The following is a 19,002-nucleotide window of genomic DNA, read 5'->3' on the forward strand; positions in this document are numbered from 1 at the left end:
TTCTCTGGCTTAGGTGCAGAGCTGGAAGGGCAGGTGGGGAAGAAAATTCAACCCTCCTGGGTCTCTTTTCCTTTGTCTTCTCTATTCTACATTAGCATGCAGTTCCTAAACTTTTAAAGTTCCCATCTATCCAACCATCAATTTTCCATTTCCATTTGTAGATACATATGCTAAATATAGGACTATATAAGCTTGCATTACTATAAATCTTCACACTCATATTTGTATTTACATCCTTGCATATGATCCACATTAAATTATCTATATAGATTATTCATAACCAATTATTTACTTTTCAACTTTATTGACATACAACCGACCTATAGCACTGTGTTACTGTGATACACTTCTCTATTTTTTATATTTGACCATTTCTCTAAGCTTATGCCTATGTTACCACCACTCACAAGGTAACTCTATACTAAATTTAAGCAAATCATAATTCTGAGTTGTGAAAACATATACTTTCTCATACCAAATTCAGCTGATATTAAGTTTCTACTGCTTAGTGACGCCCATGCCATGAAGTTCATGATCATATCTAACAATGGACAGTGATGTGCTTGTGACTGATTCTGTATCTGAACTACAACACAGGAGTTTTGTTACCTTGCTCGAGTGAGATCCAGAGGTTTGGTGGCAGCTTGCCTTATCTGACAGCCATTAAAATAGAGCGAGTCCCCATGGGCATAGGGTGCCAGCTGCCCACAGCCACTTCCTATCACTCCACCTTGAATAGTTTCCCAGTTTGCCTCAGTGACTTTTGCCGACTCAAAATTATCTTTAATGTAACTGGGAAGGTCATGACTGAAAATAGAGCAGTCGTCACCTAGAGGGAAATGAATAGTTAGTTGCACAGATTAGCTGGAACAAGCAGAATCATCAAAGATTATGAACAAGCATTCAATTTCACATTTAATCCAATCAATGTCAGATTTACTGTAAGAATGACAAAACCATGCAGATATAGATTCCTAGAGATAAATATTTCTCTTTTATTTCAGCAGTTATTGGCTTATGTTGCTGAAAAGTCGTATTACCTTTGAGTTGATATTTACTAAAATAGGTAGGTGCTAATGAACTTAGTACTGGTATAAGCCCATTGTTTAAAAAAAACACAGTGTCTGGCTGGGCTTGCATGTTTACCAGCCATGGGTCTTAGAAGGGAGCTCTCACCCTGGCATGAGAGGCAACATAATTTCTTTTTCCCTAGCATGATAAGAAAATAGCAGGAAAGAAGTCATGTTCTTGTTCTCCTTCTAGCTCTTATAGTTGATTCTTGAGAACAGAGTCTATATTTTATTCATTGTTGGATTGTAGTACCTAGCGTAATACTGAGTACATATAAAATATTCCATAACGAAGCTGGAATAAATACAGGAATAATAAACTGGAAGTGTTTCTCAGAGATAACAGAACTGCAATACAGGCATTTAAGGAAGGCACTACTTTAGCAAATGTGTATGTCTCTACATTTTTCCTTGACTGGAAAAGCACAACTTTTCTCAATGTCTAAAATAACTCAAAATCAAAAGCTCATAGTTCTGCTGGATCAGAGAAAAGGGCAAATTCTAGACACCTAGGACTCCTAGTGAGACAGCTGAGTTGTTCATTTGCCTAAAAGTTCAAATTCTCTAGCTAACACTTGGACAGATCCAGCTGGTCTCAGCAATAAGACGACCAGGGGAAGAAGACAGTGGCTAAGAATTTCTAACATCAGAGATGTGCAGCAGTCTACATTTATCATACTCATTTCATTTGGAGGCAAGGAAATAGCATCCATCAAGAAAGCTAAGTAGATTCTACTCCAGAATCCAAATCTATGGGTTCTTGCATTGTACACTTGGGAGAAGCTAATTCTGGTCCTCTTTGGATAAATCTCTCATCTCTGAGAGACATAGAGACTGATTGGAAAGAACTACCTGGGGTTCTGGTCTTTTTTCCGACATGTACTATTAGGGAATTCACTTACACTCCCCTCAATTTCTTTACCTATAAAGTGATAATGGTGACATTAAACATAGTTAATTTATGGGGGTGGGTATCATAAGTACTGAATGACTCCGCTGAATGAATGGGGGGATACTTGTGTAAACAGTAAAGCATAAGGCAATGTAAGGGTTCAGTACAAAAATTTAGTGTGCATTGCTCTTTGTCAAGAATTAGGCTCCGAGGATGTAATAGTAATTGGATACAGTGAACTTTGTAACATAGAGGCTGAAACCGGTGAGAAACATTTCATCAAAGGAAAGCAGAGCTGCAGGCTTTCAAACAGGACTGACAGAGCAACCTCCTGGGATCTCAGCAGTTGAGTAGATACTTTGCCCCAAATGCATCATCAGCCTCTAGAAACTCAAGCAGTAAAAATGTATTTTTTGAGTTATGAAGGTTTTTCTGTGTGTGCATGTGATGAAGAGACCTGGGAAACAGAACATTTTGAATTGTCAGCTCCATCTTGGGAGGCCAGGGCCTGCTGCCCCTGGGAGAGCCCAAGGAAGAAAGAATACTGGTCCAGTGTCTGGGGACAGGCAGCCAGGCAGGGAAGGAGAGAGGCCCACAGCAAAAATCAAGTGTGGAAGGTAGAGGCTGGGGCAGGGAGTCACGTGGAAGTTGGAGAATGTAAGGTACTATAGAATACCCAAGGGGGGTGGATAAAATCTGCATTTTAAAAAATTCAAGGAACATAGCATAAAATTATCCTTCATAATTCATCCCCGAGGTAAATAAGTCTGTGATCAAAGAGTGCATCATCTATCTCAAATCCCTCAGGCCAGAGTTTCTATCCATTCCCTGGTGGCCTTTGTACACATGTTGAGATGAGAACCCTACTGTCTCCTGGGTCAAGAACAACAAACCAGGATTCTGACCTTGGAAACTTTCATCGCAGATGCAGATGGCACCGGTGGTGCAGTATCCATGCCCACTGCAGAGCTTAGGGCAAGCCTCTCCGATGTACACGTGATCGATTGCCCAGCTCTGCTTCTCTGTTTCTTCGCCCTTCTGGATCCAGCGGAATTGTGTTGCACTGAAAGCAGAAGGGATTCAGGAGGCTTTTGTTGCCCATGGGTGTGTCCAGCCTCTAGTCTCTGGAGATAGGGGCTATTTCTAAGAAAAGGGCTTCTAAAACTTTCACCTGAAGCATCCAGTTGGCAGAAGTGAGTGAACTTGTACCCCTCAGACTCTGGAAGTAAACCCCTAAAATTCCTCAAAAATTTATGTGCATTTCCTGTTCTATTCCACAATAAGCCCATATCCATTTTTCCTACAGTGGTGTGTCATTTGCAAATCTTTGGGGAAAATAAATGCTACTCTAGGAAGACTGTGCTCCATTATATTTACCCTGCAACTCAGTATAACCTGATCAGCCTGGCACACCCCAGTGGGCACTGGTTGTGGGGGGAACAGCAGAGCCTCTGGGAGCACCGAACACTAGGGAAGTTGTGGTGCCAAGTACAAGTCTTGGGACACTTTTCACTCAGGGGCTGTGACTGAGATTGGTGTGTGCTGTGGTATTTAATTAAAAGAAAATCTCAGGTCTGTGAATCATTTACAAAGAAGAATCCTATTTCTTATGGGCACATGGAGTTGCCATTTAGGGGCATGGGGCAGTGAGAGGAGTGGGGAGATGAGGGGAGAGGGGACTAGGGCTATAACTAAAAGTCTAGACTCCTTTTATCAGTTGCTGTTGAGTCACTGTATGAGCTCTGCAGAGACTCACAGGACATTCCACACAGTTTACCTAAGTATGCAGCCTACCTGGAGGAGACATGATCAGGCAGCTGGATGGTGATTCTCTTCCAGCTGGAGCTGTTGACAGCATTATAGATGGTGGCTTCGTGGAACTGGAAGGGGGAGCAGCCGATGCTGTTTGAAGAGGAAGGAAGGCATTGGGTCTGAACGAGCTGCCAGGAATCTGACCTGCAGAAACCAGAGAGGCTGCATTAGACAGCTCTTCAGAGGCTGCATTAGACAGCTGTCTCATGTCAAGGTAATGCTTAATGATTGGGTTAGATTAAGAAATTTTAATATAAATTTCATATATACACATATATAATTACATATGTTACAACCTCACCAGAGCCATGACAGGCTCAGAGAGGTGCACTAGGCCAAAAATAATCCCTGAGTCATGCTTCCGGGGCTTCAGAAAGATGATAACTCTGGCCAATCAGAGGGATGATAAGTGGCCAATCAGTAAATACCAGGAAACCCCTGCAGCCAATCAACCCTTGCCAACTCCCTGTCTTTGTTCTAAACTTATAAATACTGCTGAAAATCTGGGCTCGGGGCTCTCGTCAAGACTCCACTGTGCTGGATGACAAGGGAGCCCTGGCTCGAGCTAGAAATAAAACCCCTTTATGCTTTTGCATTGCTGGGGACTTCTTATTCTCTCAGTTTTGGGGACTCGGACTCTGGGCAAAACATTTGGGGGCTCGTCCGGGATCCCTTTAACTGGGAAGAATAACATTCTCTCGGTAGAAGGGGTTTACTCACTAGGAGGAGAGATATCTGAGCACCAGTGTTAGTTCTGATTAAGTCCAGCATAAGGCCGAGGCCTGGTATCGTGCCGGGGAGGCGGCTGGCTCTAGTTACTGGATTAAGTCCAGTGTAAGGCTGAGGCCCGGTATCGTGCTGGGGAGGCAGCTGGCTCTGGTTTCTGGATTAAGTCCAGCATAAGGCCAAGGCCCAGCATTGAGCTGGGGGGGCGGCTGGCTCTGTGAACATCCTGTAGGTAAGATTGAGTGGAAATTCAAGAAGACCCAGTATTGTGTTGTTGGTGGCCACTTTGCATTTGTTTATCTGTTGTGTTTGTTTATCTGTTGTGTTTGCGTGAGTGCCAGCACCGTCTTTGCTTGCCATGTTTGCTCTTTGTGTGCTCTTTTGGCTCCCAGTGTACTTTTCTGTGATCATGGGACAAACAACTTCTACTCCTTTATCTCTTATGACTAACCACTTCTCTGATTTTAAGTCTAGAGCACAGAATCTATCATTGCTGGTGAAGAAAAGCAAGTTAGTAACTTTTTGTTGTGCCAAGTGGCCTGCTTTTGATGTCAGCTGGCCACAAGAGGGCACCTTCAGCCTGCCTACTATTCGAGCGGTCAGAGAGAGGGTGCTCACCCCCTACCCTTCGGGGCACCCAGACCAAACTCCATACATTCTGGTCTGGCAGGACCTGGTAGAAAACCCCCTGGCCTGGCTAAAACCTTTTGTTTTTCAGCCCGTCACTTCCCTTCCCTCTTCCCCGTCCTCGGCTTCATTACGTCTGCAGGTACTAGTCATGGAAGCATCCAAAGAGAAAGAAGACAGAGCAACAACTGGGTGAAACCGGTATTCCAGGAATCCTCACTATACCCCAATTTACTCGACCTGGAGACCGAACTCTCCCCACCCTCCTATGCGGATCCACTTTTGCCCCCGCAGGTTCCTCAGGTCTCTTCTGAAGGGATACAAAGGGACACCGCGCCTTCGGCCCCAGCCCGGGAAGGAGGCCCCGCCCAAGGGACTAGGGGAAGAACCAGGGACATCACCAATATGGCAGAAGAAAACAACCCAGAAGCCCCCTCCTCCACAGTCCAGGCATTTCCAGTTCGGGCGGGGCCTGCCCGAGCAGACAGAGAACAGACATACCAGTACTGGCCCTTTTCCACCAGTGATCTTTACAACTGGAAAACTCAGACCCCTTCATTCTCTGAAAAACCTCAGGGCCTCATTGACCTTTTGGAATCTATCCTTTTCACTCATAATCCCACCTGGGATGACTGTCAACAGTTGTTACAAGTGCTCTTTACTACAGAGGAATGCGAATGGATCTTGTCAGAAGCACGAAAGAATGTGCTGGGGGTAAATGGGAGACCCACTACTCAGCCTAACCTGATTGATGAGGGATTTCCCCTGATGCGGCCCTGCTGGGACTTGGAGCGCGCTGAAGGTAGGGAGCGTCTCCGAGTGTACTGAAAGACTCTCATGGCCGGCCTCCGAGTGGCTGCCAGGAGGCCAACAAATTTGGCCAAAGTAAATCTGGTTAGACAAGAGCCAAATAAGAGCCCGGCAGCTTTCCTTGAGAGATTAATGGAAGCTTTTACACAGTACACCCCCATGGACCCACAAGCCGATGAGTCGCACGCAGCAGTCATGCTAGCATTCGTAAATCAGGCAGCCCCAGATATCAGGAGGAAACTACAAAAAATAGAGAGGTTGGGAGAGCATCCCTGCAAGACCTGGTAAGGGCAGCAGAGACGGTTTTTAATCATAGAGAGACTCCAGAAAAAAGAGAGGAATGCGTTAGGCGAGAGGAAAGAGAATTCAAGGCAGAAGAAAACTGTAGGAATCAGAAAAAATTAGCCCAGGTATTCTTTGCAGGGGTAGAACAGGGAGCTAATTCTCGGAGAACAAGAAAAGTCCATTCAGAGGGTGAAGGGAAGCCAGCAAGGCAAAGACTTAAAAAGGACCAGTGTGCGTTTTGCAAAGAGATAGGACACTGGAAGAATAAGTGCCACAAGAAAAACCTAAGGGAGAGACCCACCAAGCAGGAGGTGTCCTCTGCATCCTCCATGGGGGCCCACATCCTATATGCAGGAGAGGATAGCGATTAGGGGGGTCAGGGCCCAGCACCCCTCCCCAAGTCCTGGATAACTATGCATGTGGAGGGGAAACCGGTTGGCTTCATGGTGGACACGGGAGCTCAATACTTGGTCCTTAACCGGAAAGACTGACCGATGTCTAAAAAGACCAGCTGGGTACAAGGGGCCACTGGAACTAAACGATATGCATGGACTACTAAACGTCAAGTGAACTTGAGGGCCCAGCAGGTGACCCACTCTTTTCTTGTGATACCAGAATGCCCAGTACCCTTGTTGGAAAGAGACTGACTATCTAAAGTCAATGCCCAAATTCACTTTGACCACGGAGAGATATCAATTCTAGATGGGACCGGACATCCCATACAAGTTTTGTCTCTGGCATTGAGGGACGAATACAGACTCTATCGGCCAAAGCCGCTCATGGCCACTGACCCCAATGTACAACCTTGGGTCCAAAAATACCCTCTAGCCTGGGCAAAAACTGCGGGAGTAAGACTAGCCAAGCAGAGGCCTCCCATCATTGTTGAACTGAAATCGGATGCCACCCCTATCCAGGTAAAACAATACCCTTTGAGCCTAGAAGCCCAACGAGAAATCGCACCACATATACAACGGCTTCTGGAGGCAAAAATTCTTAAAAGGTGCCGATCTCCGTGGAATACTCCTTTGTTACCTGTGAGAAAGCCAGGGGGAACGGACTTTAGGCCTGTGCAGGATCTTCGTGAAGTCAACAAATGGGTGAATGATATACATCCAACCGTCCCTAACCCGTACACCCTTTTGAGTGGCCTCCCGCCAGACTATGTCTGGTATACTGTCCTGGACTTGAAAGATGCCTTTTTCAGTTTACCCTTGGCCCCCTTGAGCCAAGAGATCTTCGCATTCAAATGGATAAAAGAAGGCAACCAGACCTCAGGACAGCTAACTTGGACTCGACTTCCGCAAGGCTTCAAGAATTCACCAATGCTATTCAATGAGGCTCTGGGTGAAGACCTCCATGAGTACCGGGTTGATCACACCAACATTGTTCTATTGCAGTATGTTGATGATCTTATGCTAGCCGCAACCACTGAGGAAACATGCCTAGAAGCAACAGGCAACCTCCTTCAAACTTTGGGGACCTTGGGGTACTGGACTAGTGCAAAGAAGGCCCAAATTGCTAAGCAGGAAGTCATATACCTAGGGTATAAAATAAAACAAAAGACGGAGATGGCTGACGCAAGCCATGAAAGAGGCCATATTGCAGATCCCTGAGCCGGCAACTCCTCAACAAGTGAGAGAATTTCTTGGGACTATTAGATATTGCTGGCTATGGATCTTGGGATTTGCTAAAAAGGCCCAGCCACTATATGAAGGAAGTAGAAAAAATAAAAACTAGACTTAGACTGAGCCAATAAAATGGGCTTTTCAAGAACTCAGACAGGCTCTACTGGAAGCCCCAGCCCTTGCTCTCCCTGACCCGTCCAAGCCCTTCCAATTGTTCGTAGATAAAAAATGGAAAATGGAAAAAGGAGTCTTGATGCAGCAGTGGGGGCGTTGAAGGCGACCAGTGGCCTACCTATCCAAATGACTGGACCCGGTGGCTGTGGGGTGGCCACCTTGCCTCCAAATCACTGCCGCTACTGCCCTCCTGGTCCATGATGCTGACAAGCTGACTTATAGATAGCGAGTCCTGGTCTACACTCCCCATGCCATCGAAGGGATTCTAAAACAGCCACCAGGTAAATGGATCTCTAACGCCCGTTTGACCCATTATCAGGCTTTGCTGCTGGACACCCCATGGATACACTTCCAGACGCCCTGCTTCCTGAACCCAGCTACTCTCTTACCCAACCCGGAAAAAGACAGCCCCCTCCACGATTGTGGTGAGATATTGGCTGAGACGACGGCAATACAAAAAGACCTAACAGATGTGCCTTTAAATAACAGTGAGCTGATATGGTTTACAGATGGAAGCAGTTTTATAAAAGATGGATAGAAAAAGGCTGGAGCCACAATAGTTGATGACTCTAAAAAGATAATATGGGCTGAAGCCCTTCCCCCTGGTACCTCCACCCAAAAAGCGGAACTAATAGCCTTCATACAGGCTCTGGAGAGGGCAAAAAGAAAAAGAGTCACTATTTATACCGACAGTCGGTATGCATTTGGCACCATACACATCCAGGGCCCAATATATAAAGAGCAGGGGTTTTTGACAGCCGAAGAAAAAGAAGTTAAAAACCTGCCTGAGATCCGCAGACTCTTAGCAGCTGTCCAACAGCCTCGAGCAATGTCAATAGTACATATCCCTGGACATCAATAAAGAAGAGACATCAAGGCTTGAGGCAACCAAGCCGCTGATATGGAGGCTCATGAGGCAGCTGACAGGGACTGCACAGCCCCTATACTAACTGTGGGGCTGCCACCCCCAGGTATGGGAACTTTGCCCCCAACCCCCAAGTATTCCTCTTCTGATCTCAACTGGATTCAAAAAAATGCCAGCCCTCAGGAGGGCAAAGACGGATGATATCAGGACCAGGATGACAACTTAATACTTCCAACCAACTTGGGTCAAAACCTCTGTACGCACCTACATCTGACCACCCATCTAAAAAAAAAAAAGACTCTAACCCTCTTACAGACAGCACATTTGCGGTTTCCCCAACAACAGGCGACTGTAGGAGACATAGTCCAGGCCTGCAAAGCGTGCCAGATGATGAAGCCGGGAAAAGGACAGCATACGGGAATGAGGTACCAGGGAGAGAGGCCAGGGCAACACTGGGAGATAGATTTTACAGAGGTAAGACCAGGCAAATATGGGTACCGTTATCTGTTAGTTTTGGTGGATACTTTTTCTGGGTGGGTGGAAGCATTCCCTACTAAGAAAAAAACAGCAATGATAGTAGCTAAAAAGATCCTAGAAAAAATAGTACCTAGGTTTGGGCTGCTGGTGACATTTGGCTCTGATAATGGGCCTGCCTTTGTGAGTCAGATTGTACAGGGACTGGCCTTAGCTCTGGGGACCAAATAGAAGCTGCACTGTAAATACAATCCCCAGAGCTCAGGACAGGTTGAGAGGATGAATCGGACTCTAAAAAAACTTTGGCAAAATTGGCAATAGAGACTGGCGGGGACTGGGTGACTCTCCTTCCCTTTGCTCTCTTCCATGCGCGTAATACCCCCTACAAGCTGAACTTAACCCCTTTTAAAATTATGTATGGGAGGCCCCCTCCTTACAGCCATCACCATAGCGACCATGTTCAGCCTTGGGATTGCTGGGACAGGGACTGGGATAGCAGCCTTGTCCCTCCACGGCCAGGGATTTACTTCATTGCGGGCAGCCATAGATAAAGACATTACCCGCCTACAAGAGTCAATTAGTCACCTACAAAAATCACTGACCTCCCTGTCCGAGATGGTCTTGCAAAACCGAAGAGGGCTAGATCTAATTTTTCTGCAGCAAGGGGGGCTCTGCGCGGCCCTTGGAAAAAATGTTGTTTCTACGCAGACCACACTGAGATAATAAAACAATCTATGGCCAAAGTGAAAAAAGGACTAGCCCAACAAAAGAGAGAGCAAAAAGCCCAGCAGAGATGGTTTAAATCTTGGTTTCAACAATCTCCATGGCTGACAACATTAATTTCCACCCTGGTGGGACCTCTTATGGTGCTTTTAGTAATACTCACCATTGGCCCATGCATCCTCAACAGGCTCATTACGTTTATAAAAGAGTGTATTAATACAGTTCAACTATTTGTGCTTAGACAACAATATCAAACTGTACCCCAGAACAAAGAGGAAGATTCCTCTATATGATCTAAAGACAGGGGGGAATGTTACAACCTCACCAGAACCATGACAGGCTCAGAGAAGTTCACTAGGCCAAAAATAATCCCTGAGTCATGCTTCCGGGGCTTCAGAAGGATGATAACTCTGGCCAATCAGAGGGATGATAAGTGGCCAATCAGTAAATACCAGGAAACCCCTGCAGCCAATCAACCCTTGCCAACTCCCTGTCTTTGTTCTAAACTTATAAATACTGCTGAAAATCTGGGCTCGGGACTCTCGTTAAGACTCCACTGTGCTGGATGAGACGGGAGCCCTGGCTCGAGCTAGAAATAAAACCCCTTTATGCTTTTGCATTGTGGATGTCTTATTCTCTCAGTTTTGGAGACTCGGTCTCTGGGCAAAACACATATAATAAAAAAAATTGAAAATTATTTCAAATAAGATATACCCTAACTCTTTATAAGCACATTAACATAGTTAGAGATGACAAAATAAAATAATAGCAGGCACAGGGCTGACTCTAATGGCTTCTTCTCCCTGATATTACTACAAGAACTATACCTGGAGTTGACTGACAAAATTCTCTGTCTACCCAAACTTTATTACTATAATTAATTTTTCAAAGTGGTGGTGGGAGGCAGGCCTATAGACACCCTAAAGAGGTAACTGCACTAAGTCAGACTTATAGTCAACAGTGCTACTATGCTTTAGGGGATGTGACTCTAGCTAAAGCATAATCAGATCTTTCATTGATTTATATTTTTATTAGGGTTGGTTGAAAACAAGCAACATAAATAAAAGAGAGTTCTACTTTGAGGATAAATATAGTGTCTTACTTTAAAATACAAAATTTGTTGGCTGCAGCCTAGAATGAAATTGATTTTTCTTGGTTTGAAGGAAAAATTGAAAATAAGATACATTGTGAATTTTATACAAATAACATTTTCATATGCATACAATTAACTGCCACTTCTAATACATAAGAATGCTTCCCTGTAAGCAGTTAGGAGGAAATGTAAAAAGTGATTTCACAAACCTTGCATCCTTAGTGTATTCCAACATTACGGAATGAAGGTCACCACAAGAAGTGGCTTCACAACCCACCACAATCTAAAACAAGCAGATAATTGATATGTATCAGCAAGATTAAATAATGCCTATCATTAACGAGAACCCCCATCTCTCTTCATTATGACTCTGATAAGTAACCAAGAAGTATTTGAAGAAGCTTTTACAGAGCAGCCTGCCAGACACCAAGAAGGCGTTCTTTTGAGTTTTGTACAAGTCATACCATTTTGCAAGGAGATGAGAATTAAGGTTAAAAATTACTATTTATATTTACTTAATTAGTATAACATACTAATTGTAAATTTGGGGAAGATGAATTGGTCAAAAGGAAAGTAGTTTTAGGAGAATTAATGGAAAGAAACAAAGTATCACTGGTTCAAGATAGTTTCATTGATTTGCTAACTTCCTTGATGCTACCATTACATTTTTATATGTAATTAAAAATAGTAATTTTTAAATACTTAATATTTATTCCTAGTTTTTTCCATTTCCATGTAGATAAAAGTATTCCATATCACATACAATTAAATGCTTGAATCATCAACAGTGCATAAATGCTATAAAGACTTGGTGATTCAAATTTAAGTTCTAATCATCTACTCAATCAATAAGTCCTATTTCAGTGCTGACACTAGGGAAGGTTGGTGCTATAAACTTCATACTATATGCTTATTCATAAAATAACTGTGGTTTCATAGAGAGAATACAAAGTGTATTCCAGCAGTGGAAATGGAAACCAGAAAAAAATAAAATGCTTTGGTGCATCATAGGAAGGAGAGGTTGAATCTGATTAAGTGGGTAAGAAAATAATTCTTCAGAAGTTGGAGAGCTGAATTATTCCACCTACAAACAGAAATAATAATTATGTGATGTGATATAGGTGCTAACTATCAGTACTGTGGCAACTGTATTATAATATATAAATGTATCAAATCAACATGCTGTATGACTTAAATTTACACATTGCCATATGTCAAATATATTTCAATTAAAAAAAGAAAAGAATTCATCAATGAGCAGTGGAATGATGTATCAAAGCTGTGCTTTGTAAGGATCAATCTGTGCTGCTGAGGACATGTGAAGTGGAGAGAGATTAGACAGGAAAAGACTACTCAGTGGACTACTGATTTAATAAGGGCCAGAATGAAGGTGGTAACAGTGCAAAGAGAAGAGATGGGATGGATGTCAGGAAAACAGGGAATTAGAATTAAAAGGATGGAGTAACTAATTAGATGTGAAAAATTATAAATCAAAGACTAAATTAAAATTTAGAGCTGGGGAATAAGTGAGAGGCAATGCCATCAAGAGAAATATGAAAATCAGAGAGAGGAGTTGGCAGAAGAGGGAAGATAGGAAGTTCACTATTCAACATGTTGAGTTGAGATGCCAATAATTCAAAGGTGTAGAAAAGTATACAGGCAATTAAAAGTACTGAATTAAATGTTGATGAGCCAGTCAAGGTTGGATATGCAAATCTCGGAGTTGCCCTTAAAGATATGATACTTGAAGCCAGAGGATGAATGAAGTTCTCAATAGTGAGAATGTCTATGAAAAGAGAGGAAAGCCTGGGAGAAGTACTAAGAAATGCTGATATTTAGTGGGTTGAGGGAAGAAGAGCCAAAAAGGAGATAGGCATAGCTATTAAGAAGGTAAGAGGAGGAGCAGCAGAGAACCCAGAAGCTGAGGGGAAAGAGAATTTCACTAGCTGGAGAAGACAAGAACAAGAGTGCCAAATAGCACAGAGAAAATGAAAAAACGAAGAATGGATGGAAGGTGTTGCATGTGGTGTTCAGAAAGTCTACGGTGACTTTAAAGTTGAAGATGTAGTGACACTTTAATTCTTAAATTTCTGGGGACAAGTTTTTTTTTTTTTTTTTTCTTTTTTAAAAGGAACAAATTGACTTGGCTAGAGAAGAAAATTTCAGTCTCTTCAGTTCTGGGTTGACAGAAGCAACAAAAGAGGAGGCCCCAACCAACTTAATAAAAAATATAAGTGTGATGCGGGCCTGGGGAGGAAAAGCCTTCACTCTTAAGGGACGTGGCTTGGAATTAGGGGTAGTGTAACACCGGATGTGGCTTTGAGTGTCCCTCATGTCACTAAGGTAAGGATAGTCCTGAGGGGGTGGTAGCATTCGGGGGGACTTGCCTCACCCTCCAGTCTCTGAAGGAGAGTTTAATATGAAGCTGAGGAAAACAGAAAATTTGCCTTTTTTCTTCAACTTGGGAATTATTCTTACAAAACTGAAACCCTATACATATTAACTCCCCATTTCCCCCTTCTCCCAGCTATGAACACATTTTTATTTATGCTAATAAGGATTCTTTCTGTTAACTATCATTGTAGCACATCTTTTTAAATAAGGGCATTAGAACAACTGATCTGTCTCTTTTAAATGATCCAGTAATAAACTGCATTTCTGTAATGTCCCTTTTTAGTGTTTTATGCAATAAGACATTAATCGATAGTACTTTATCTTTCTAATTTGTCTACTAATTACCTCTTATGCCTTCTCTTTCATTTTTCTATATGAGTAAAATATGTATTTATTAATAAGAAGTGAGAGTCCTTTTCAAATCTTTGAGGATTTGGGCGGTTTCAATTGGGCTAATGTACAGGTTTGCTGTTTGGAAGTCAGAGAGAAAAGAAAAATGGAAAGATATAATGAAAAAGGACATATAAAGAAGCAAAGCTTGATGTATGAAATAGGCATAAAGAGAAAGTGGTAGAGAAATTAGTGGGAGAGAGAGACAGAAAGGGATAGAGACAAAGAAAGAGATAAACAGAGGCACCTACTTGAGATTTGTATTTCCAAGGTTTGTAAAAGTAAAGTCAAGATTACATATCTGAGATATAATACAGTTGCATGTCTTGCTATGTCTCAATATATCTGTGTTCAAATAATCCTATAAGATAAAGGCCTTTGTGAAAGATAACTTCTTTTATTCATAAAATAAAGTCTCTTATAATGAATGAAATCAATCATTTCCTTATAATTGTTCAAATAAGCTTTCTCTCCATACTCCCTCGCCCAAATGTAACACCAGACTGCCTGGAGGAGCCGCCTCCCCTTACTTTAAACTGCATCATATATCCTGGCTGTATAATGAGTTCTCTGGAGGAGAGTGCATTGTGAGTCTTGTCCTTCTTTTTATTTGGCCAATAGAGGTGGAAGGATGGATTGCCACAGAATCCTGCTGTCCTCACTGCATTAGGGTAAAAACTCCAGTTTTCTTCATGGGAGGTGCCTTCTGTTAAGATAAATTGGAAGTAATATGGCATGTTATTCTCTTAAATTAATTGTTTATTGTTGATCTACTTGAATGTCTATGCTCTAGCTCTTTGCTTACCCTTTAAGATTGATTTTTATTTTCTTTAATTGGTATCATATATATATATAGCAATCAAATCTAGAAAAGATTATTAAATGCTAGTACAACAATTACCCAACTTTTAAAATATAATTGCTAGTCTGGTAACTTTTACCATTGCAAGATTTTTCCTGGAATACTTTCAAACCAATAAAATATGTATCTCTGCATATATAAATTCCTGAAATTATTTTGGGCTGCTGAAATTTCAAATTATATTTAGAACAAGACATTTTGTCTTTAATGGGATTTATTAAATTCTTTGTTGACACTTCAACAAGCAGTCAACCTTGAAGATGTATAAACTATTAGGCAAAATAATAGCTAACATTCGTTGATCAGTAACTATATGGTAGACATTCATCTAAATGCTTTTCATGTAGTAATTCATGTAAAGACATAAGCAGACAAAAGATACACAGGGAAGATTGCTCAATGTCTTGTTCCTTACCATCATCAAAAGTGTCAACCAGCTGACTGGGATTGATTTCCGCTCCACCAATCAAAATGTTGTCTAGTGCCCACTGAGCACGCTCTACCCCGGAGACCACAAGTCCATTGCTGATCACAAAAGGCTGCCACCAGCGGAGTCGAGTTGTGTTGGTAAGAGCCTCCTCGGGAAGAAGTATATAGTCATGTCTGACTGAAATGTATTTCTGATAATCCATCTCATGGAGCAAAGTCCAAGTAATTCCTATAAAACAAATATACCAACATAGTAACATACTGGAAAAAACACAACAAACCACAAATATATTGCAGTTACTGCAAGTTCTCCAAAGATCTTCAGCCAGATAATGAGAAGTGATTTCACTGACTTTAATGTAAGTATTCACACACTGTTTCAAAATGAGAGTGATGATATAAGGGGAAAGGTATTTAGAAATACTTGGGTAAAAATAAAAATACTGAGGTAAAAATTAAATATTTTCTGCCTCTAAAGTTTTGTTCTTGATTCCTATATGCATTATTTCTCATAAATAATGAGAAACACCCATGTTTTAAATCTTTCTAGATAAGGTACTCCTAGTATTTTAAAATATAGCAATTATAATTCTATGCAATTTGTGATTTGTTGGACGAATATGAAGCTTCTCTCATCAACTGATAAGACAGTAGGTGGAATGTTTAAATTACTTAAGAAAACACCTTGGAATTCCTAAAATACTTTAAAGGTAGGGTCATCTATTTATCTGCCAGTTATTAAGAATGATACCTATCCCCTAATGCTGATTTTCTAAAGACCTCATGGTACTACTCGTCTGGTTCTAGCTACTTCAAAATAAGGAAACAAAATCTTGTTAAAATAGTGTGTGACAGACTCACAAATTGACTATAGTTTTCCACAACTACTACTGCTTTCTTATAGATTTTCTATACCATTTATTATATGCTTGTTCACACAAAAGCTTTTTAAAACACTTTACAATGTTTTTAAAATTATCTTTTACTTGGAAGACTATGCAAAAATTTATTTCTTAATTGTATCATTTATAATCAAGCTTCAGCTATGCCTCGTGATTATTGTCTTTACTCATAAGCTTGGAGTTTTTTAAAAATGTGATTTCTCTCTTTTCCCTTTTTGGGTAGATTTTGTACAACACAGAAGTTACAAATATAGAATGTGTAATGGGTGGAATGCAACCAAGGTCTCCAGTTTTCTCTTTGTGACTTTCACTGTTTGCATTGCCAGGTCAGCAAAGCTTTGCAGAGACTTTTCTGAGGGGCAATGGATGGAATTTGGGAATCCGCTGCAAGGCATGGCTTTCACCCCTGAAACGTGCCTCCGTCTGTAGAGTAGTCCAACAGCACGCCTTCCTTCCGGCAGATGGGCCGATGGCAGGAGGTCATGTTGTTCTCACTACCAATGCGCCCCCAGTACTGCAGGAATCTGAATGCAAGCACAAATTAGCCATCAGAACAGAGAGTTAGAACAAATTATCTACTCAAGCCCTGGATAACAACTTCTTTCATAGGTGTGTTCTTGTTTGGGGGCCAATTTGCTAAGTTGTAACAAAGATAACAAAAAAATTGACTTACTTTGCCCCTCTGAGATCCAAATCTTGAGTAATAGCTTGTCTCACTGTGGATCCCCCAAAATAGAGGGCAGTGTCCTCTGCAAGAATCCCACACTCAGTACAAGTACTTCCACCTTCCAAGGACATCCATAAATCAGGCTTGATTTCTTCACTGTCAAAGCGTTCCTTCAGAAAAGTCTGGAAAAAAGTAAGTGGTATGTGTTTAAAAGTAAAAACTTCAAAGAATAATTATGGAATAGCCAAGACAATACAAAGTAACATCTTGGACCTTAAAAATTAGAGCTGATTTCAAATGTTTTTCTGAAAGATATTAAAAGAAACCCAACATAATACGTCCACAATATTCTTGTCCATCATCTATTGACGATCATTTAAACTGCTTAAATAATGCTTAATTATTGGAATTTAAAATCTAGAAAGAATCTTAAAATAGAACAATTGTAAAGTTGAGTTTAGTAAAAACTTACTTAAGCATATACTCTCAAAATATTTATTTATATATTATGGAAAGTACTCGTAATTTATTATGATATTATGAAACAAGAACAAAAATTTTTAAAAATTAAAGAAATAAGATAAAACAGATGTTTTAGTACTTCCCCCATCCCAGTATTCCCTGAATGATTGTCTTATTCTCCTTGGAAATATGTGCCCCCTCCACTCCCTGCACCTTGGAGACTATTTTAGGAACCCAGGACCCTTCAGCTTCCAACACAGAACAAACTTAAAATGTCTTATTTGGTTAGGCAGGGACACTTGAAACCAAACCTTTCTATATGAAGTCAAAAGAAAACAATCTTGGAAGGCAATTTAAAGGACTTTTCACATGTTTGTCAGGGCCAAGATTCAGGATGATAGGGAGAAGAACTCAAAATCTAGAATAAAATATTTCCCCTGAGTCTCCAGTTTATCCTTTTGACTAAAAAGGAGTACCAACCAGGAACAGTCTATTTCCAAAACAGAATAGATAAATAAAGTATTAGGGTTCATTATAGCTAATTTTATGTTCAATTATTTCATTTCCTCACATCATAGTCAAGCTCTTGATTTTCTATTCATTTTGTCCAGAGGACATTCTTTTTGTCTACAATACAGTTTTGCATTAGGTTGAGGAAGTTTTTTTTTCATTTTTCTTTTTGTTTTTTTAGTGATAGAAATATGTCATGAAAACTATGTTATAGTTGCAACTGTAGTAGCTGTTTACAGAAAAACTATATATCTTTTCACTTCTTAGGTAGGCTGTCTTAGTTGCTATCTTATTGTATGGTTCAGATGATTTAGATAGACCCTCTTCAAATTTGGAACATAATCAACTCTATAGTTAAAGACATGTGGTCAACATGTTAGCCTTACTTCACCTCACTGATGTTAGCAAATAAATGCAATTTATAACTGGAGGTTTATATGTGAGAACACAAGAGTCAGAAGACATGCTTTGGTAATCATGTTAAACTCTCATTAGAAATATTTGAGTCAGGGTTCATAATATAGATCTCTACAATTTCTTATCCAACTGAAGAATGCTAATGGAATTTAAATGTTCACGAAAGACTCTACATCAAAATATTTATTCCTGTAGCTATGTTTCTCATGTTATAATCTCATTTGATAACATACAAACTAACAGCTTCAGATACAAGTGAGCATTGCTCCAATTTTGTTTTTAATCTATTAGTTCCAAAGTTGTTGAAGTATTGCAGAAACAAATCACAGTTTTTTAAAAAATGTATTTATTTTTGGCTGCTTGGGTCTTAGTTGCAGCTCGGGGGCTTCTCTCTAGTAGAAGTGCATGGGCTTAGTAATTGTGGAGCACGGGCATAGTTGCCCTGTGGCATGTGGGATCTTAGTTCCCTGACTGGGGATCAAAACTGCATCCCCTGCATTGGAAGAAATGTTCTTAACCAATGGATCACCAGGGAAGTCACAAAATGAAAGGTTTTATTTACATTGTTTGTCACTTATACACTCAATTTCAATCGCTTGTACTTTTTTTAACTTAGTCATTTTTCTGTTATTGTAAGGTAAATACAGTACATTTATTCACAGAAACAGAATTTATATATATATGGCAACAGTGTTGAGCAACTTTGCATGTTAAATAATGATATAATAGCTAAAATTTCCAAGACTAACCTCTCTATTCTTATTTAATACGCAACCACATTTCATCAGTCAAC

General features: G+C 40.9%; 1 protein-coding gene across 1 annotated transcript in view; it reads right to left on the reverse strand.

The window, feature by feature from the left end:
• Positions 1-19,002, reverse strand: part of RELN (reelin) — a 557,548-nt gene that overhangs the window by 13,591 nt on the left and 524,955 nt on the right. Inside the window, exons 54-61 of the mRNA XM_040260785.1 lie at positions 16,827-17,002; positions 16,571-16,677; positions 15,238-15,480; positions 14,491-14,666; positions 11,386-11,459; positions 3,757-3,918; positions 2,868-3,025; positions 610-829 (exon numbers count right to left, since the gene is read on the reverse strand). Of these exons, the coding sequence (XP_040116719.1) occupies positions 610-829; positions 2,868-3,025; positions 3,757-3,918; positions 11,386-11,459; positions 14,491-14,666; positions 15,238-15,480; positions 16,571-16,677; positions 16,827-17,002 (1,316 nt within the window). The remainder of the gene's footprint in view (positions 1-609; positions 830-2,867; positions 3,026-3,756; positions 3,919-11,385; positions 11,460-14,490; positions 14,667-15,237; positions 15,481-16,570; positions 16,678-16,826; positions 17,003-19,002) is intronic.

The sequence above is a fragment of the Oryx dammah genome, unplaced genomic scaffold (genome assembly GCF_014754425.2).
Source record: "Oryx dammah isolate SB20612 unplaced genomic scaffold, SCBI_Odam_1.1 HiC_scaffold_18, whole genome shotgun sequence".
NCBI lineage: Eukaryota > Metazoa > Chordata > Mammalia > Artiodactyla > Bovidae > Oryx > Oryx dammah.